The sequence below is a fragment of the Vidua chalybeata genome, chromosome 6 (assembly GCF_026979565.1).
Source record: "Vidua chalybeata isolate OUT-0048 chromosome 6, bVidCha1 merged haplotype, whole genome shotgun sequence".
Lineage (NCBI taxonomy): Eukaryota > Metazoa > Chordata > Aves > Passeriformes > Viduidae > Vidua > Vidua chalybeata.
The window spans coordinates 17,504,251-17,525,771 of NC_071535.1; the positions used below are offsets into that span (position 1 = coordinate 17,504,251).

At 37.9% G+C, this 21,521-nt stretch overlaps 1 protein-coding gene across 5 annotated transcripts in view; it reads left to right on the forward strand.

Annotated features, from left to right (window-relative positions):
• The first annotated feature begins 484 nt into the window (after positions 1–484).
• EML5 (EMAP like 5) overlaps positions 485–21,521 on the forward strand; it is a 95,169-nt gene continuing 74,132 nt past the window's right edge. For all 5 annotated transcript variants that reach the window (XM_053945552.1, XM_053945550.1, XM_053945549.1 and 2 more), the window contains exons 1-2: positions 485–681; positions 20,485–20,644. In XM_053945552.1, coding sequence (XP_053801527.1) covers positions 485–681; positions 20,485–20,644 — 357 coding nt within the window. The remainder of the gene's footprint in view (positions 682–20,484; positions 20,645–21,521) is intronic.

Genomic DNA, 21,521 nt, shown 5'->3' on the forward strand with positions numbered 1-21,521 from the left:
CCCGCGACGCGCCACAACGCGCGGTGGTGAAGCGTATTCCGGCCCGCCTGCCCGCTCGCCGCCACCTCTCGCTGACCGGTCCCCGCTCGGTCCCCGCTCGGTGCCCGCTGGGTCCCCGCGTCGCCCCCGCCGCCCGGGCCCCCCGCAGCCCGCCGGGCCCGCCCGGCCGCTGACGGCGCCGCCCTCGGCGCAGGCGCATCCGGGGCGCGGGGGGGCCGGAGCGGCGCCGCGCCCTCGCTCCGCGTCCCGGGCGGTGTCTCAGCGCAGCCATGTCTGGCGGCGCGGGGCGGCGAGGCGCGCTCGGGCGGCGGCGCCCTCTGTGAGGCGGCGGCGGACGAGCGGCGGCGGCGGGCATCCATGTCGGCGGGCAGGGATTAGCGCGGCGGGCACCCAGCCGAGCGGAGGGGGCGGCCGGCCCATCGCCCCCTTCCCGCGGGGTCTCCGGCGGGAGCGAGCCGTACCCGGCTGGCGGGGGCGGGTGGACATGGCTGACCGGAGCGCGCCGAGCTGCCACCTGCGGCTGGAATGGGTCTACGGCTACCGGGGTCATCAGTGCCGCAACAACCTCTACTACACGGCCGCCAAAGAGATCGTCTACTTCGTGGCGGGGGTCGGCGTGGTCTACAGCCCCCGGGAGCACCGGCAGAAATTCTACCTGGGGCACCAGGACGACATCATCAGGTACCGCTGGCGCCGCGCGCCCCCGGGCCGCATCCCGCCGCGGGCTCCGACCCGCTCCGGCCGTCCCGGCCCCACAGCCCGGCTCATCCCCTGCTCGCTCCTCCCTTCCCCCTGGAGCGGGGCGCGAGTATCCCCCAGCCGTCGCCTGCCCCAGGCGCCGTCCCGGGCAGCGCCGGTGATGCGCGTCCCGCCGGTGCTGTGAGGATCCGAGGATCGGACCGAAATTCATCAAGGACAGTCAGCGCTTCCTCACCGCCCCCCCACCCCCCCCTCCCACCCCCCGCCCGGGCTTCGCCGTGGGTAGAAACAGCCTGGAAATGGCTTTTAGCAGTCGGATTTAATCAGGCGTGTTGTGTGTCCCCCACTGCCGCCGGTGTGCGGTGCCGAAACTCGTACGGGCGCCTGTGCCCGGCGCGGCAGCCCGAGGGTCGCCGCTCGCTCCCCGGCCGCCCCTGAATGTCAAAAGGCCGGCGGGAGGAGAAGCATTAATCGCGTGTGTTCCCAGAGCACTTGGGCTGCGGAGGAGGCTAATCTGTAGCAGGTAGACCTTTGTCTGGTGTTTAAAAGGCGACGATTACACGGGGAATTAGTGGCCTGCCTCTAACTCGCGCAACTTTAAGGGTAATCTTAAAAGAACAACCTTTCTTGAGAAGTTGAGGCTTCTTCTGTAGCTCGGTAGTTCAGGGAATGTCACCCTGGTGCTGAGTCCATTAAAAAAATTAATTACAAACTGATGTTGCAAACGAAGTGTATTGGTATGATTTCTTCTATGTCTTTCCACTCCAAGGATGCTTTTGTAAGCCTAGTGGTGTTGTGAGATCAGTGAGAGAATTTGAGGAGTATGAAGGGCAGATGTAAGCCTGAGTCATCAATCTTTTCCCTTACAGTAGGTGTCATTGCCGATGGATTTTAAATTCTGATTTCCTTTGGTCTTCCTGGTGGGGTAAGAGCTAGCAGTAGTACTTTTGTAGGTCTTTTGTATGTTTTACATCACAGAATTTGTTTTTATGATGCTTAGTGCTCCAAGGCATACCTCTGTATGTGTTACTCATGAGTAACAGGTATTGCCTGTAGAGAGCAGAATAGATGCTATGTCTTTCATTTAAGCTTTTAGACACACTAGAAAACTTGGTCATAATGGCCACTTTTTTCCTTTGTTTAAATCTTTTGGAAGGAATTTAAATAGCTCTGAAGTATGACTGTGAATGTTCCTAAGAAGGGTGTCACTTCTGTAGTACGTTTCTCCTTGCTGCTAGATAAGTGAAGAAAACGTACTCAGTGCACCACAGCAGAGTGTTGTACTAGGGGTGTTGAGTCAGGAGTTTGAATCGCTATTATTTGCACTGCTTAATGTTTTAACATTCTCACTTTAATCTAGGAAAAATTGTTTTCTTAAGAACTGCTAGCCACCTGTGATGTCAGGTGCTGCGGGAAATCCAGATCTGCACCTTGCTATTGTGCTAAGGAAGCGGTGGCTCGCTGCTCGTTCTAAGGTCGCGGCAGTGTAATATTACACATTTAATACCATATATTCATGAGTGCTTCTGAATGACACTGTTCGTTTCAGGAGCACTTCTTGTAGCATAAGAATTAAATGGTTTGAGCTACAACCATTTGTTTCCATGTGGTAACAGTTTCTTCCTCAGTCTCTCTCAGTTTCGGTACAGTGTGCTACATTTGGCTAAAATGTGACAGAATTGTTTAGACTAGTACTAAACAAAAAACCCGCACAAAAACCAACCAACAAACAAAAATCCGCTATAAGTCAGCTAACTGGAGAGAAAGAGTGTGTCTTGTTTGTGTATGTACTTTGATTTGTGTATGTATTTTGGCCCATACAAATATAGCAGTTTCTCCTACTCTGATGCGAGAATATAATTCTAAGTATGATAAGGATGCAGTTAGAATTTTGCATGTTTCTTAAATGCAAAAGCTCTACAGAAATACTGATTTAAAAGCAGCGTGCCTATTTCTAATAGTATGATTAGTCTTGCATTGATAAGTCTTTCACTTGCTACTTTCTCTAAAATGCAATGTGGTGCCATTTAAATGCCATCTCACACTTTTCCTGATTAAACTTGCATATCTAAACATATTAGTTCTTAATATTTAAAGGAGACATTAGAAGGTCAAATATTTTAAAAAACAAACAAACAAAAAACAACAACAAAACCCAAAATCCAAAAAGTAGGTGCAAAAATGCAATGATATAATATAGTAATCAGTGTTACTAAATCTTCTCTCTGAAGATAAGCTCAAGTGTTGTATTGGAAAAGAATTAATATATTTTGTGCTCAGTCTCAGCAAGTACTGTTTGAATGCTGAGATATTTGGGATTTTTTAGTGAAAGCAATGGGAAGACTGTCTTTTTACAAGTATGGGATCTAATTTCTGAAAGCAGTTCTGGAGTCTGAAAATCTTATGTATTTAAAGAATCAAACTTTCATGAGCCTAGCTCCATAGCTACAAGGACTAAGCATAAATATTGCTCACTACATGGTGATATTATTAGTACTCTTCATTTTGAGAACTTTTATATTGTTAGCATTCTTTGGATGACATTGTAATTGTAAACATCAATCAGGAGAGAGGAACTGCAGTTCTTAAGTCAGAGACCATTTCTTTAGTAATAGAAAACAGTATTGGAGTAATGGACAGTCATAGGACATTTTCCATTGGAAATTTCTAACACCAGCAGTTAGTTTTGGTTCTGCTTTGCCTGCTTTTGTTAAATGAAACTCTGTAAGCCTGCTGTAAGATTTTTTTATATGATTAGGTATTTTAACATGATTTGCTTTCAGTATGAATGTCTAATCTTAATTTTAATCATGGTGTCCACACCCCAAACCCCTCAGCCTCAGTTAACTGTATAGTAAAAGTAAGAGAGCTCTCTTTCAGTGTTTGGTCCCTCAGATCTATTGAAAACTCTTCTGGACTAGAAGAGGATAATTAGGATAATTTCAAACATCTTTTATTAGTCTGTTTTGGTGGTTTTTTTGTTTGTGTGGGTTTTTTTTTTTTTTTTTTTTTAACTATCTCAGTTGTAATCCATTTTTAAAAGGACTTTTCTTGCTTGCTGGTGAGCTTTCACTTTTTATGTGGTTTTTTTTTTTTTAATCTCTTCTGAGAATTATTTTCCAGAAATCAACTCACTATTCTGAAGGATACAGTTACATGTTTTCAATATTACTTGTCTCCCATTTCTTACTCAATTGCATATTTTTATGATTGAGGTCCAGGAATGTATGCAAACACTTGTGAAAAGTATCAGATGCACAAATGCTTTGGAAATTTGCATCTTTTGGGAATGCTGTTAACTAAGTTTCTTATATTTTCAGGAGTAAATAAGGAAAAAAATCTTGTACATGATATCTCAGGTGACTTGCTTTGATCTGTTGCCAGCAGCCTAACTTGGATGTCTGCTGTGTTTGTGGAAGATAAGTTCCCCTGTCCAACCTTGGCTGTGTATGTGTAGGAGATACTAATACTGAATGAAAAGTTATTCCTACAAAGCTACTGGTTTCAAGTGTGTGTTCTCTAGGATTTCATGCATCACCCAATTAGCTTGTGATGTGTAGAATGGTTTGCTTTCCGGTAGCTGAGGAAGAAACAGTATCTTGGTGTGTTCAGGTTAGATCTTAACTTTGTTCTTTCCATAATTGTATTGGTTTAGAGGATCATAGGGTTTTTAGTGTTGGCTGATCTTCCCATTTCAGAGACACCTTAGGGGGATTGTATTTAAATCTGATCTGAATCAAGATTTCAGAAGATGCTCCCTCAGAGTATTAACTTGTCGTACTGTAAAACTCATGCTCATATTGAGGCTCCTTATTTGTCTGGGCTAGCTAAAGCATATTTATGTATTTTATTTTTTTGATATGAGAAGATTGGAAACCCTAAACTTATCCACCTTTTTAAATGGCTGTCTACTGGCAAAAGCCTTTGATGTCACTAGGACAATTCTCTATGTTGATGTGCTATATGGAGGCCACTGATATGCTCCAAGGTGACTTACAGAATAATTTTTCCTTTTGATGCTTTTTTTCCCCTTCCTTCCCTTCCTTCCCTTCCTTCCCTTCCTTCCCTTCCTTCCCTTCCTTCCTTCCTTCCTTCCTTCCTTCCTCCTTCCTTCCTTCCTTCCTTCCCTTCCTTCCTTCCTTCCCTTCCTTCCCTTCCTTCCCTTCCTTCCCTTCCTTCCTTCCTTCCCTTCCTTCCCTTCCTTCCCTTCCTTCCCTTCCTTCCCCTGTACTTCTAGCCCCATGATAATCCTTTTTATTTGGCTTCAAAGTACTGGAATTTTACTGGGAATTAACTTTTCATCTGACAGTGATGATGCTACTGAAAAATAAAATCAAAACATAAGGTTAAGCCAGTGCATCTTTTTGAGAGCTTTCATAGACTTGGGAAAACTTTATATTTTGCTTTCCATGATGTCTGTTCTTGACTTCAAACTTTAGCACTTATTTGTTATTCTCCTTTTGCACCATTACCTTTATGCTGACACAAAACAACCACACAACTGTGCCAGTCACAGAAAGAAGAAGAATTATGTTTCTCTGTCAGAAGGAAACAAATGAGGAAGAGTTATTATGTCTGTCCCACTTTTTCTTAATATCCATTATGTGAGCTAGCTGGCAAATAATAGTGCTTTTGTATGTTCTTCCTAGAACTTGCACTGTGACTACTTGATTAAGATGTTTGTGGTACATTTAGGTTTTATTGCTTAAGGTAGTAGCTGGCACATTTTATACTAGTAAGAACTCTTGAATCTCTGCTGATAATGGCATTTATGGCTCTGCTGTTGAGCAACTCTAGGCTGTGTCTAAGAAGTTAATTTCCCTTCTTGTCTGAAGTCTGTATATTTTTCCTTGTCTTGGACTGAGTTGGGGGAAAGAAATCATGCATCATCTGCCCAAGGACTCATGCAGCATTCTGCTTTTAGGGCAAACATAACTTAAAAAATTATTCAGAAAACATTGAAATTCTTTACTATTAGGTGCTCTAATACCAGAAACTAACCATTACCATGCTACAAAGACAGAGGAGAAATGAATGATTGTACTTTCTGTTTAGTTAAAACTTGGTCCTTTTCCCCCTTTGTGCCCCTCTGTATCCAAGACTGTAGAGAGGTAAATTGCATGTTTACAGAGAGCAGGGGTATAAGCAAAACAGGTAGAAAGAATGGCAAAGCATTTTTCTCTATTCTCACAGAGACACGGTTTGGCTGTTTCCAACAAAATAATTTACTTGTCTAAATCATGGCTTTTCTTAAGACAATTTTTCTTGTTGCTGTGAACTTTAGGAATTACCTGAACTTTGTTTCCCAATGAATAAAAATAAGCAGCCAAACCACTGGCCACTAAACTGTGATCTTTTCAGGCACTTTAAGACTGTCATCTTTTTATATTTCAAATTTCAACTTAGTCTCCTGCCTGAGATACTATGACTTTGTTCCTGTATTCCAAGGCAAAGTAAACCATTTCATTTTAGTGTCAACATTTCTTAGGTTCTAGTGAAAATCAAAACCACTAAAATAATTTCTGCTCTCTGGTGTTGGTGCTGTGTGCCAACTCTGTTTTATCTATTTATTGTCACACTCTGAGTGTTAGTCTAACCATCAACATCTAAGAAATTGTTGGACTCTGTCAGCTGCTTTCTAAGACTGCTCCTAGATAATGCTCTCTGGGAGGCAGGTCCAGCCTTCCTCTGTGTGGCTGTCAGCTGTGGAATTTCTGCAAGCAGAAATTCTAGCAGTGCAGTGATTAGTCACATCCTAGTTTTGAATGGCAACAGATATTTTCCTCACCCTCTTTTTTCATTAACTATGCATTGTTATGACATTGGATGACCTGCTGTTGGACTTTTTTATTAAAGATGCTGAGTATTTCTACCACCTCATTGTATCATTCTGCCTCTCTTTGATTTTCATTAGATTCTAGTAATCAAAAAAAAAAAAAATTATGAACAAAAGAGAGTATCTTCTCAGAAAAAGAGCCAAACAGGTTTCACAAGAATGTAGAGGGAAGTTATTTTCTTTCCATGTTTTGTGTTCCCCCAGTAGTCTGACACCTTAGGAGTTCTCAAAAAACCTCAACGAACATTTGAAACAATTGAATGTTGGGGTATCTGCTGTCAAATTTGTCTTGTTCTTGTCTGGAATAAATGGCGTATGTTCCTGACCTAATTCCAAATGGCAGTCAAGCACAGATGTTAAGGAGTGGGTACTAAGCCCAGCTACAGAATTTTGTCAGGTGAAATTCTATTAATTGGTTTGGCAGCAGATCTATGAATTTTCACTAGGAATTTAATGATTAGTTGTGTATTTTGGATTTCAGGGAATGTAACAGATGAATACTAGGTTGCCACATAAGGAAACATTTCTAATTATCATGTGTAACCTCTTGTGTCTTTTGAATTATGAATGTGACAGAGGAAAAAAAGCTTAAGCATGTCCTGGTGAGGAATTCTTTGTATGCACTTGAATTCTATACAGTCCATGTCTTTCTTTGTAAAAAGAACTCTGTTGTTATTCATTTGCAGAAAGGTAATCTCCCAAACTATTTCAATAATTATAGCCATCAAAGAAGGCCAGTCATTCCCCATTGCAGCCTCTAATAACTGGAGGAAAACAGGAGTAAAATCCATTTCATAGTTATGCTTCAAATGTGAAATGGATCATGCATAGAAACACCTCAAAATGTAGCTCGTCTAATACTTAGGAAACATACAAGGTGCATGCAGCCTGGATTATTAGGTATGCTGTTAGGAAACCAGTCTTTGTTCTTAAGTGCCAAGGAAGGTCCTTGGTAGGAGCATTTCCCCTTGACTCAGCCGGTGAGGCTGCCCCTGCAGTACTGTGTGCAGTTCTGGGCTCCTCAGGACAAGAGACATGAGGAACTCCTAAAGAGAGTCCATTGAAGGGCCACAAAGATGATTAAAAATCTTGACCATCTCTCCTGATGAGAGGCTGAGAAGCTGGGACCATTTGGCCCAGAGAGGAGAAGGCTCAGAGTGCATCTGATCAATGTATATAATAAATAGATCTGATCATTATATATAGTAAATAGATGAAGCAAAAGTGTGAAGAAGATAGATGGATCCAAGCTCTTCTCAGTGGTGCTCAGTGACAAATAAAGTGACTTTCTGTCCAAAAATAAAACCTGTAGGCCCATGCTGAACAGGAGGAGTTTCCAGAATTGGTGGTTCAGTTTGAAAGCTTCACTGTTTTGACTACAAACATTATTTATTACTTTCTTCCCATGTGCAATTTCAAATAAAAATAATTTTATGTAAATCTAGTTAAGGAAATAAGTTTTTTTTAAAAATTGTTTTTTCTTGACGAAAATTAGATATTAATTACAGGTCATGGGGTTTTGGTATGCAATAGAATGTTTACTGTGAAAAGAAATAGCTTTAATAGTATTTTCTGTAACAAAGAGTGGGCTTTGGGGTGTGTGCTGGTAGGTTCCTGCTGAAACATGGCACCTGGGGTTCATTCTGCATTCAGGCTTGATGAGGAAACCACGTTCTTGCTTCAAAGGATGAAAGCAATGTAATGCTGAAGCCATGTGATGTACCATTTTGAGAGGTGAAATACAGGCACCAAATCACTTGAGTAAGTTAAATTACCAGCTATTGTACTTTGTTAATAAGCCATTAAGGCATTTTTCTTTTTTGAATATATTTTTAGGAAATGATTTCTTATTTTCCCCTGAAAGTTTGTATTTCCAGATGAAAAATCACATATTCTCCTTAGCTTATTCTTTGGGCTTATGTGGTGTCATGTTTTGTTTATACTAAAGATAAATCAATTAACTCACTTTACCGTCTCCAAATGATATTTTTGAGCGTACTCAGTTTATTTCTCTCCATGAAAGAAGTCATGATTAAAACCTAAATAATGTCATAATTAAACGAAGCAGTCCTCCTATAAGCCTCCAGCTTCAGTATCTTTTGTCTGTCAGTCAAAATGGCATTTCTTACAGCAGAAGCAATTGCTAGGACAAGGTGAGATAATTACCCTGCTGACCATTTTATACTGTGGTTCACAAGGGCAAAGTCCCAGTTAAGCTCTTTCCAGCTATTTGTGTCAAGTGGTCTCAAATTGTCAAATGTTTAAAAGTCTGAAGGGAAGATTTGGGTGCATATCTTCCCTTCATATCTATCCTTCCTCATATCTATCACAGATCAGGGGGAGAGATGAAATACAATGATGTGCCTTCTCCCTCAGGAAAACCAAGTTTTCTTGATAGTTGTAAACATGTTCTGGAACATGTTACACTGTCTGAAAGATGTTTTTCTGATTTCATGTTGGCATGTCATTTTTTTTTTTTTTACCTGCAGTTTTGTACATCATCTTTTAAAAGAAAAAAAAATTATTAGATTTGGTTTGATAAAATGAAAATATTTAGGAATACTGAATAAAAACTTTCCTAGATTGTTTGAATTGAAATTAGAATAAGCCTGTTGTTTAATACACCTGCATGCCTTTGAGAACTTTATTTTTCCTAATAAAAACAACATGAATAGAAATACCAAAAATATCCAACGAGAACTGAACATTTAAAACATACTAGAAGTTTATTAAAGTAGATCAAGACAGCAAGGAGCTAGACTTAGGAGCTTGCTTTCATGCATTGTGCTTTTCATAGCCAGCAGTCACATCACCTTCTGATCTGATTCTGTCAGTGCGCACAGGCAAGGTCAGGTCAGGTCAGCACTTAAATGGGAAAATGTCTTGGTGCTGTAAAAAATGCTTTGCTTGATTTGGTAGTTTGGTCTTTTTCTCAGAACTATTGCAACAAGATGAGGCTATAGGACAATGTCTGAGAAGAACATGAAATGTAACCAAAAGCTTAATAATGTTTGATTCCTGAAAATTTTGAAATATTTTTGCAGAAATGTTGAGGTCTGCCCTAACCTTTTTGTTTTTCCAGATTCCAGTCAAAGAAGTTATATTTCTGCTTACCTATGTTTTCAATGGCTCTATATGTTAGTCAGTCTCTTGATATAGGGAGGAAAGTAGGTTGATTTTTAAACAGCATTATACGGTTAACTGTGTCTGCAGTGTTATTATAGTAGTGATAGGCAGTAACTTAGCATGTTTCAATCATTTTGAACTGTTGATTTTTTTATCCCCCTCTATTTTTTTAGATTGAAAACCGTAGTGTATATGTTCTGTATGACATATCAAAAATTAGTTTAGCTTTTACTGTAATTAATAACACAAGCATTGTAGGCTTTTTAAAAAAGATGTGTGCTTGAAACAGAACCTGAAATAATTGCAAAAAGATGTTTCTAGTTTTATGTCACCTACATTTTGGGGTTTTTGAAGTTTAAGCTGACACTGACTTTAAGCTAAAAAGTCCATAGAATTTAGTCTTGCCTTTTATAATATCTCAAGGGTTTTTTTTGTTGTTTTTTTTTTTTTTTTTTTTTTTTTTTTTTTTTTTTTTTTTTTTTTGCTTCAAGATGTAGTTTGCCTAGTTTTTCAAAATATTGTTACACAACTTACAAAGTTGTATTTGTGATTTAGGACAGCACTTTTAGCATCAACAGCTTCAAAGGAAAAAAAATATTCATAAAAGTGGCAAAGGTGTCTAATCTGTACTGATAAAGATTAGTCATATGCTGACATTAAAATTTAAATTTGTTCAGATAAATTATAATGCTGTTATATTATGATTAAAGAAATTGGTTTATTCACAATATATTTTTTGACTTGACATAAATTATTGGTTTTGCTACACTCACATGGTAAGCAAAGCTAGTGGGCACTTGAAATACCTTGAAAAGAAAAACAAAGCTGTACTTTTCCTTAAACCTAGGTAGCAGAGTGTGAAAGCTCCCATAACCATCTTAATAATTTGGTTGAATGTTTGACCTAGATAGTGTTGAATGGTCTCTTCAAAATACATGTAGTGAAGATATTTTGCCCAATGAGATTCTGGTGTGTCATCTGGTGTGGTATGAATTTCCCCTGGTGTAACAGTGAAGCACCTTACAGCATGTTATAGATGCAGACAAATCACCTTCATTAGGGCCCAGATTGCTCTGGTTACTCCATTGGCTACAAAAGACTCCCACTTCTGCAAGAAATACCCAGTATCATTATTTGCATTGCTGTTAGCTATTACATAGTAATAGTAATAGCTGGTAGCTATTACCATAGTAATAGACTTTGAAAATGCAGTGCTTGATTTGCACAAAAAAGGTCAGAATCAGCCAAGATTGCCTTAACTCTTGGTAGCAAAAGCTATGATTGAATTTTTAAGCGAGTTTTATGATGCCTATCTTTTATATTGCAAAAGATAGAAACCACAAAGAATTCCAGTGTGTGCACCATCTGATAACACCACTACTACTCTGCATTTAAAGCAAGATGTCTTTGTGAGACCACTTCCGTTAGAAAAGCAGTGTTCCTTGTTATTTTACCTAGCTGCATTCATTATTAAATCTCCAAATACTGTATCTTTTCTTTAGAGTAGCTGTCCTCATCCTAGTTGCAAAAGACTTTCCTTTAACTGGGAATTCTCATTACTGTTGAGAGGCTTCCTGCTGGACTCCTTTTCTTTGGAATAAGTTCTGTAAGATGGTGCCTGATGCTTATTCTTCTATGAAAGCCCTGAGTATTCTGATATTACGTCAGAAAATACAGTGAAAAATCCTTCCAACCATTTTTCATAGGTTTCTAATTTCATTTCACTGCTTGATCTTCCAAGCTTTTTCAGAGGAATTCCAAAGCAATTCCCTATTGCTTTGGGCTGCAGACAGGATGGATCAAGACTCTTAACTATATGCAATGGTCAGTTTGATTATTTTGCTTTAAAAGCACATGCCATTTTAGCAAAAAAAAAAAAACCCAAAATTCCATAAAAATTGCCCCAAAGCCCATCCCAAAACAAAATCTTCTAGTCTAACAGCAATGTCCAACTTCTAACTGTTCAAATATTCATAGGTTTATCTTTGATAAATATTTTTAGAGGCTCCTTTTTGGGGTTTGAATTCAAGAATTCAGAGAAATATGTCCAGAGAGTGAGTGGCATAACCAGAGAGAGTAATGTCAACGTGAACAAAATGATCAGCTCTAGGGGTACCTGCAGTAATGCTTCCACTGATGGTTTAGCCACATTGGTGACAGATCAGGGAAATCTTTCATTTGCCTTTTACACTCTGTTGACTACAGGAAGTATTACACCTTAAACTTCCTTTGGCTTCATATGAAATATATTGGTAAGATATTTGGCATAAAATTACATGTAAATAAAATGCTTGATTTAGTCGTGGTGGTAAGAGGTCTCCATTTTATCAAGACAGCTTGCATGCAGAATGAGTGAATTAATTCTATGTTTTGGTTAGCTGACAACACTGTAAACCTTCTCCTGACTTTTAGAACTGTGCTAATCTCTATTCCCTGCTTATAATCCCTCTACAAGAGCAAGCAAGGTGAATGATGCTTTATCTCAGATCAAGACAAGGCATCTGACAGCATTTGGAAATTGCCTGAAGATTTATTGTGGAGAGCATGACATTTAAAGTGAAAAAGCCTTCTGGAGTACTTGAGGAAATAAAATAAATATTTGAAGAACTGGTAAATGTTTGGTTTGGGTTTTATTTTAGATCAAGGTTGCACTTTAGATGATATTTGTGTTTTTTAGTTACAGGTTCCTCTTTTGCGTACTGTTTTTTCAATTGCTGTTTCTTCTGCCATACAAATTAATAACACAAAAATGAATAGCCTGTGAAACATTATTCAGTAATAATTTATATATAGTTATGATTTTGATTATAGCATATGCTTATAAGAATGAGTATTACATTATGTTACACTCCTCATTAGGATTAGTCAACTGGATCAGTATTCTTGAGATAAACATAATTTTTAAGCAGAAGATTTGTAGTTTCTTGAAAGAGTTACCCATGAATGCTCTTTATCCATCTTCTCCTTTTTATTGGTTTTCAGTGATTAAGTTTGTGAGCCCACACGGGTGACATCTTTCATTGCCTACCAAGCTACATGTTGACTTCTGAGTCCCTTTAATATTTTCTAGTTTTCCTATGCTTCTTTTCTGTTTTATTTGTGGTTCTGGTACATGTGGGGATTTTGTTTGTTTCAGGAGATGGTCTTTTGTGTAAATACTTTTGTGGCCTCTATGGCATATTTACAGATTTTTCTAAACACTAGCTCAGATGTTGTCCCAGTTTTAAGTGGTATCCTGGTTCCTTTCACTTTTCTGGGTGCAAAGTTAGATGCTGGGATGGTCAATTTGTGACAAGTGTTAGAGAGATCCTTGACTTTTTTCTGTAGGAAAGCACCTCTGTCAAACACCTGCAGAACATCTGTGGGTCTGATAAACTCAAGAACTCCTGAAAAAATCTAGTGTATCTGCAGTGTCCAGGGCTGGCAAGATAGTGTTTTCTTCTGCTCTAAACCTTCTTTGGTTGGTAATGAAGTACAGTCAATTGAAGCACAGAATGAATGTTGTGCTTATCTCAGCTTTTTTTCAATAGCAGCTCTGCCACTGCCTTCTTCCCACCAGTCCTTACATTAAGCCAACTGCTAATTTTGTCAGGATAATCTTTCTGTGTAAAAGAAGAACTTTTCAAAAATTGTCACTAGTTATTCTGTGACTCCACTGAAATATTCAGATGATAATTTCTTGCACACTGAGATATTTTCATTAATATTTCATTATCTTCTGTAGGAGAAAAGGCTGAATTGCTGTTTAATATACTTGTTCAGAAATATGAAAGAAAATGGTACATGCTGTGATTTTTGTTTTCTGTGTGATACTAGAAGATCTAGTACAAAATTTTAAAAGTAATAGATGAAAGGTTAATCTAGTGGTTAAAAACTGTTCTAAATCTTGTAGAGAAGAAGCAAATAGTGATGACTGGGTAAAGGGATGTTCAAAGGGTTTTAGTAGTAGTAGATTTAGAAACAAGAAAATTTTGTATGCCAAGCAAGTTTATTTAGTTAACGTATGGTCAGAAGCATAAAAAATAACCTTCCTTTGAAAAGTAACTTTTGAAATGGTCTTGGCTAAAAAATTTGGACTAAATGCTTCTTTGACCTTAAATAATTTATTCTTTAGATTTCTAGCTCAGCAATGGAATGAGTCTTTGTGCACTGAAAAATGAGTAATTTTAAATGTGATAAGAAATTTTGCCATTTAGTTTCACTTTCTAGGCTGTATTTCATGACAAAATTTATTTGAAATTAATTCTGTTCATATTTTATAGACATGTTTGTCTCAGTTTCCCCATAATACGTGGCTATGGCATGATAATCTTTAGTAAAGTAGTTCGTTGTCAACTGGCTAGAATGGGAAATAGATGTTTCCACTTTAATTTTAAACTGAATTGCTTTTTTTATCTGTGACTATTTTGTAGGTTTGTTTGCTTTTCACCACATGTGTTCAGGAGCCAAGGACTGCTTTCTCACTTTGTGGCTGACAAATCCTAACCAAATCATTTACTAGTACTTCCTGTTTCATTAAAGGATCTCTTTTGGGTGATCAAATCTAGTGACCCAAAGGAGCTGAACAGCTGCACTGCCTCCTAAGTTACTGACAGCTGATTGCACTGTCTTCTCTCCACAGATCTTGCACTTCTTATTTACTTTTCTCTCTCTTTTCTTTTTTTAGTGTTTTTTTTTTTTTTGGCCCCTTGCTGCTAATTCTAGGGGAGTCATTTTTGACACTTCATTTGTAATAATGGTTTAAATAATTGGTCAAGTCTGTGTATTGTCTTGTAAGGAAAGAACGCAGTTGGGTATTTTTTTATGTGGGATTCTTACTTACCTTCAGGGTCTAGTATGTCCCATTATTGTACCACCAGTTCTTTAATATGAATAGCTATTAAAGAATAACAGGACATTATCTTAGCAAATTTATCTCCAAATGAATCTGGAGTATATGATATTTCTAACTTTCATGTGAGAAGGTTTTTTTTTTTTTTAGCTAGGAACATGTACGTAATTTTGCTGTCTTCTTTTTCAAGGAGCATGTTAGAAAAGAATTTTGTTCCTCAGACTGTGAAAACCTGGTGATTAAATTGTCACAATCATATAGAATTTGTGAAAATCCAGCAACCCCACTCAGTCAAAGCACAAGTTCTCCTGTTGGCATTGGCAAAATCATTCATATTTGAAAAGAAGGGGAGTATCTTTATTTTTAATCATTTTTCTAGAGATGAGGACTTAACAGAAAGCTGAAGCCAATCCCTTCCTCAGCAATGGAGGACATGACAATGCAAGACAAAAATGGATATCTTCATATAGGGGCATATTGTTCCCAGAATATTTTACTCAGTTCTCATATTTGATGATTTGGGAACTTTGCATTAGTTGCTTTAGTCACTCTCTGACTCCTTCCTTGTCTTTGAAGTACATCTGTTTTTTTTATTTTTTGCCCCCTCCTTGGAGTTCAGGAACAAACAGAAGCCCAAAGCAATCTTTAGGAGTCTCTGGGTTGTTTATAAATGTTTCTTGTTAATCTAAAAACATTCAGATCCAATAGGAGAAAATATGGAATGGTAATGAGATAGACTGCAGCTGGGAAGGACCAACATACAGTTTGAGTTCACTGTCCCTGTCTCCACTTCAGCCTCTCTTACTTTGAAGTTGGATGCTTCTGCAATTTAAGGAAGCTTCAGAAAGCTATATTTGACATTACTGGCCCTGGGGCAATAACTGGATGGAAGGCTGGTAGTGGTGCTCCATGATGAATACTGCTTTGTTTTCTCTATGGAAAATAAGTGTGCTCTGACTTGATCTGTTTAAATTTTGATAAGAGATGTTTGCTGATTGCAGCTCTTTCTGCTTTAAGATCTTAAATAGTATGACATAAATGGTTTGTAGCTTCCCCTATTATTCTTTCTGGAAAATATGGATAAATTACAGCAAATAAGAGAATATTCTCGAGTGTATGTAAAATGTCTGTAAACATACCATGAAAATATTTTGCTTTATTTAAATATAAAAACAATTTCACACTTAAAATTAACTCTTAATTAATAGATGTCTGAGATGCTGTTATTTTACTGCAGTATTCTTTTGTGCATTTTTACTGGTGCCCTAGTTTTATGAAGCTCAGGAGTAGTCACATGAATATATTCTTGGATTTTCATCCAATATTGTTGCTAAGGAAACATCATCTTTAATACTGTATCCTTGTCTGCAGCTTGTCTGTATTAATCAATGCCTGCTAATGCTCAGCACAAACCAAGTGAAGATGAAAACGAATCTTAATTTCTTTTATTATCAAGTAGTTTATTATTATTGTTATTGACTATTCTCCTTCAGAATCCCCTGCCACTTCAAACCTGACACAAATTGGAGGTCTTGTCCATGTCTCTAGTCTCATTCCGTGCAGACACAACATGGACAGGTTTTATTTTTTTCATTGGCTGCCGTTAGTATTTAATATAATAATCTAACATTGGTCTTGTACCATCTTGATCCATCTTGACCATGGATCTGGTCAAAATGTTGGGGAATGATTACATATTGCTCTGAAAGGGAGAAAGAACCTTTCATGAATGTGTTTAAAAGAGGAGCTTGAATGTACTAAAGTGAGAAACACATCCCTTTTCAGTATGCTGATAAAACTCTACTACTGCATTTCAGACCAATTTGAGTATCTGGCTAGGAAAAGACCTGTCATTCAGACATAGCAGTGGAAACCTCAGTTCACTACAAGTCCAGCTATTTGGTTTGTTGCAATAGTGACAGACAAGTTTTTTTTTAATTTTCTATTTCTGAACTCTTCTGGGAAGTGCCAAGTTCTAGAATCAATTTAAAAATTAATTTGACTTAGCAGTTTGTTAGTTTAATATCTGCTTTTTTTCATTATAAAGTTTGCCTTTTGGACATGTTCTTACATATGTTACATGTTACTACGTTAGATCTAACATCTGTTGTGGCAGAGCCCAGGTCAGAAAGGCTAGAGGCAAACAAGAAGGCCTGAGGAACTTCTCATTAGGAATATCTGCTTCCTTTTCTGGACAAGCATCAGTATCTCATTCATCAGCTTAGTCATCTTTCAAGGACGAGGAAAGAAATCAAGCACCAGTTTACAGTCTAGCAGTGTGGGCTAGATGCAAGCACAGTTTCAGCAGTCTAACCTGGTGATACCAGCTCTCCTTACCAGGATAGTAAAGGGAATTCTCTCCTTCTGAGTGCTGTAAAGGGAATATGTGTCCTTTTCTTCTGAGTGCAGAGCTTCTTATGCCACTAAGCAATCTCTTCCTTCTCCCTAAGAAAAAAAAAAATGCAAGAGAATATTTCTGAGGGACTGTACCTAAGCCCACAAGTCCCACACTAACAGATTTGAAAGCTGCCTTTAGAGCTGAACCATACCCATACTTTTCTGCCTGATCTCAGGAACTGAATGGATGAATGGCAAGCAGCTATTGCAGATACCATCCCAATAGTTGTATGTTTTAACACCTCAATAGAGGTGTGTTGAAGATCATACCCAGAGTATCCAAACTCATTATTTGATCCTGTTAACTGCATCACACCCACAAGTTCCTATAGTCTGTGTATGGAAAGTGTTTATTGTTATTTGTTTCTGGGCACCCATTCTAGTTAAGCTCTTTCTGTCTGCGCTAGGAAGCTATTTAAAGTGTTTTGCTCAGGGCTAACAATGAACATTCTCAAGTATGTGACTTATGTTGATGCTTCTGCTCTAGAGAAGCATCAATACAAGTTAGCTCATGATACTGTATTTTTGTATTGATTGCTATGCTGATAGGGATTGTTTGATCACTCATAGTCCAATGAAAGAACTGAAAAGAGTCACCATATTGTGCAAAATTGGAATCTAATCCTTGGGTTTTCATGAGGACCCAAAATTTTCAAATCCATAATTCTGCATGATTCCTCATGGGATTAATAATAGCTAAGACTTGATTACTAAGGAACAACATTTTATTATCATTCATGTCTCATATCAAAATAATGTAAATATGTGTAGTAGTTACTTTCTTTAATGATGGTAACAGAAATAGTAGTCCCTTGACTTTTCCCATGCTTCTCTTTTTCATCTGCTCTGACAGCCTGTGAGATAGAATACTTATAGGTAGTACTTTAAGTTGTCCTTCACTCCTTGGTCTCTAGGAAAAGACATGGAAAAGTATTTTCAGGTAGGTGTTTCTTCAGCCACTGCTAACAGCATTGCTAAATAGTTTCCCTGAAACTCACCATATTTGCATTTTTTAAAAGAACTTGCTGTCTTAAAATATTTATTGTACATTTATTTTCTTCTTCTTTCAATGACTGTCTAGAAAAGTTATTAGCAGTTTACTATAGAGACTGAAGTGATAGGGAAAGGATGTTGGTAATTCTGCAGTGTTGTCTGTTGTGATTAAAATACAGGCTCTTAATTTGTGCTACATTATTGTCCTATATCAAGTCAGAATTCGAGCTCAGTTGTTTAAGCCAATATTTTGTATTGTGATGTAGAAAGAACTAATGCTGTGATACTGCTATTAGTTGTTACTTGCCATTTATTAATTAGGAATAGAGGAAACCTTCTCTGTATTCACCTAATATTCTTTGAATGAAATTAGTTGGAATGCTTGGGCTGAGGACAATGTTCTCCTTTCCCTTTTTGGTCCCCTTACTGTTGTCCCTTCCATCTCTGATGCATTGTATTTCTCTAAAGACTCTAGGCTTTAGTTAAAAACATACAGAGGTAATTTTTGGTTGCTATAAGTTGTTTTGTAAGGTGTGGTGTGGGAGTGCTTTTGCATGTATGTGTGTCCATACACATACAGTGAGTGTTTTGTTGTACTTGTGGTGTGGTTTTTGCTTGTCTAAAAATATACTATGCACTTGTAGCACAGATCAGGACAGGATTGAAGAGGTGAGGAATAAGACATGGGACTGCTGTGTTTTCCTATTTTCCTCTTAGTTTCTGTCTCTTTTTTCTTGCTTATTCCTTTCACTTAATATTTCAAATTTCTTTATTGTTTATTTGGTCTAATTGCACCCTTTCTGTGGCACCATTAAAAAAATAGATTATTTTGGTGCAGTATTTTCTCTCCCTCCAGATGCTTTTCCTTTGTCCTGTGAGTACACCATCTGCCTTTGTGTGCTCTGGGAGATGTGCAGGTGTTTGTCAGGATTAGGTGGCAGAACTGAATTGAAATGTGGGAAGTTTTGCTGCCAGCTCCTTTCTGCAATGTTTTTTAATTGTGAAGTTGCTCTGTCAAATAAACAAGAAGGGAACAACTAAAGAAACAACTCTGGAAGTGTTGTGAAGCAAAGTGTGGAAATATTGGTTACTTTATCCTGGTGCTGAGGGTAGCAGGGAGTAGCCAAGAGCAGAAATTCCCATAGCAGAATTGAAAGGTTCAGGGCTTTTTACCATTTCAACTTTGAAGTTAGGAATTCTGCTCAGTTTTGCATGTAGAATTTGTCAAGCAATATCAACAAACCGAACTGCTATTTTAAAACAGAAAACATATAGAATTGTATTGTGTACTGTAGTTTAACTTCATAAAATATTAAGCATCTTCTAATGTGATTTCCTCTTGCTCTTTCTGTATATAGAAAATGTATCTATCTTTTGAATAATAAGATTTCTCTGGTAATTTCCTGGTTAGCTTTAACCTTGCTGTTTTTGTTTATATTTATAGATTTTCCTTGTCTCCAGCCTTTGAACTTTATTTATTTATTTATTTCTCCTTCCCAAATAATTTTGAGAAGATCAATATACTTACTGTGTGTTGTTAATGATTCTGTCCACTAGTCTCTCAAGAACATTCATTACCTTGGCATTCATCAAACTAGGAAATTTTTTAACCAAATTAAACAGCCAGCTTTAGAAATTATGTCTTCCTGACTTCTATGTAGTATTTCTACATCATTCTGGACTGCTGTACCTAGTATGTGTTCAGTGTGATCAAGTAGTTTGTTTGGGTTTCTGTTAGAATATATTCTTATTTTTCTGTATTATGAAATCTGAGTTCTCAGACCTTATGTTCTCCCATACAGCTTGCTGGCATAAACCAAACAAAGAAGTATCTTGCTGACTAGAATGTTTTCTAGCTTGGTCCCAGATTTAGCAAAACAGTTCCGATGAACCTCAAGTGCATTCTGAAAGACTGAAATACAAGTTATAATAACATTCTCTACAATATTAGAAATGTGGAGAGTTAATAATTATTCAAAACCATTTATTCCCAATTGTTCTATATTAAAATTAAGACATTTAAGATAATCTTAATTTCTTTTAAGTTCAGTCATCTGAAGTGTAGTCATTGCCTCTAGTCTAAGCTAGTTGTGCTTTGGGTTGCTGTACAATCAGCAGAGAGCTCCAGAAAGCTGTCCTCTCATAAAAAGGACATCAAATACTGTGTGGAATAAAGAACTTCTGGAGATGGGCATCTCTCTCCATTGATGATTATGTGTAGATAGATAACACTAACTTCTGTTTTCCATTGTTTGTGTATTAAGTTTTAAGAAATACAAAGGAAAAGAGGTATTTCTCTCAGTGCATGAAAATCTGACCAAATTTAGTAACCACTTTTGGAACAGACGATTATTGACTATTTTGCAACTAATTTAAATGTAGAAGGCTTTTGTAAGCTAAATTCAAGAAAGATGTTGGTATCTACTATATTTAGAATTTCACAGCTACTGTGGAGTCTGCGATACAAAATGACTTATTATTATTCAGTATCCATAGGAAAATATTGTAAAAGAATTCCTAAGAAAAAAAAAATAATGCAACTAACTAGACAAATACAAGAGTTTAATGCAGAAATATTTTATATCTTTTTTTTTTTTGGCAGCCTTGCTTTGCACCCCGAACGTGTGTTGGTGGCAACAGGTCAAGTTGGGAAGGAACCATACATCTGCGTGTGGGATTCATACACTGTGCAAACTGTATCTGTTCTGAAGGATGTTCACACACATGGTATAGCTTGCTTGGCCTTTGATTTAGATGGTCAGGTATGTAATTAATATTCTTTTTTCAAACACTTGAATAAATTGTTTATCTATTAGAAATCTTGTCACATAGTTTTTCTTAAAAAAGGCAGTGTATCTTCTCAGATTCTATTTGCTTATTCTCAAGTTGAGGAAGATCAAGTTGCATTACTAATGACTGCCAAATATTTACATTTGGGAAGAAAACTATAACTTCAAAAGCTTTTTGAATGGACATGAGGTCGTAGATGAGGTTCTTCTGGTCTGAGGGCCACAGTTCAGAGTTAGACCAAATAATTGGAGACAATGGACTTCCCCTGTGCAGGAGGGGCATGTCTTATGCCCAGAGTGATGGTAGCCCTGTTGTGGTACTCATCTTGGACCCCTTCAGGCACCATCCCCTTCTCTGTCATGCATTTTGCACTCACTGGTGGCTCTCCACGTTTTGATTCTTTGTTCAGACTCATGTATCCTGTATCTAAGAGTCAAGAAAAAGATTTAATTGGATTATAATTTTGTTGCTTTTGAACATTTTCTGAGTAGTAAATTGGTTCTCAGAGCTGCTACCTATAAGGGAGATTGTTTTTACCAGGCACTAGTTCCTCTGAGTAAAGAGGCTTTTTTGACTGATGTATTAGAAGTGGAAAATTTAATGGTTATATTTACATGTTAGGTAGCAGCTGAAAAGGTATTAGCTGAGAATATCCTTTCTGGAGATGTGCTTTCCTGGTCTATGAAACACTTATTTCCTTCCCACTCAGCCTTGCAACGCAATAGTTAGCTTTAGCTGTATCCTCAGCTCCTTTTGCTTGCTAAAAAGGTCAGTGCCTGTTAGTTACTGCTGTTTTCTCAAGTGAGGATGTATTGTAGGGACCAGTTGCTGTCTTTAAGAGAATATCAA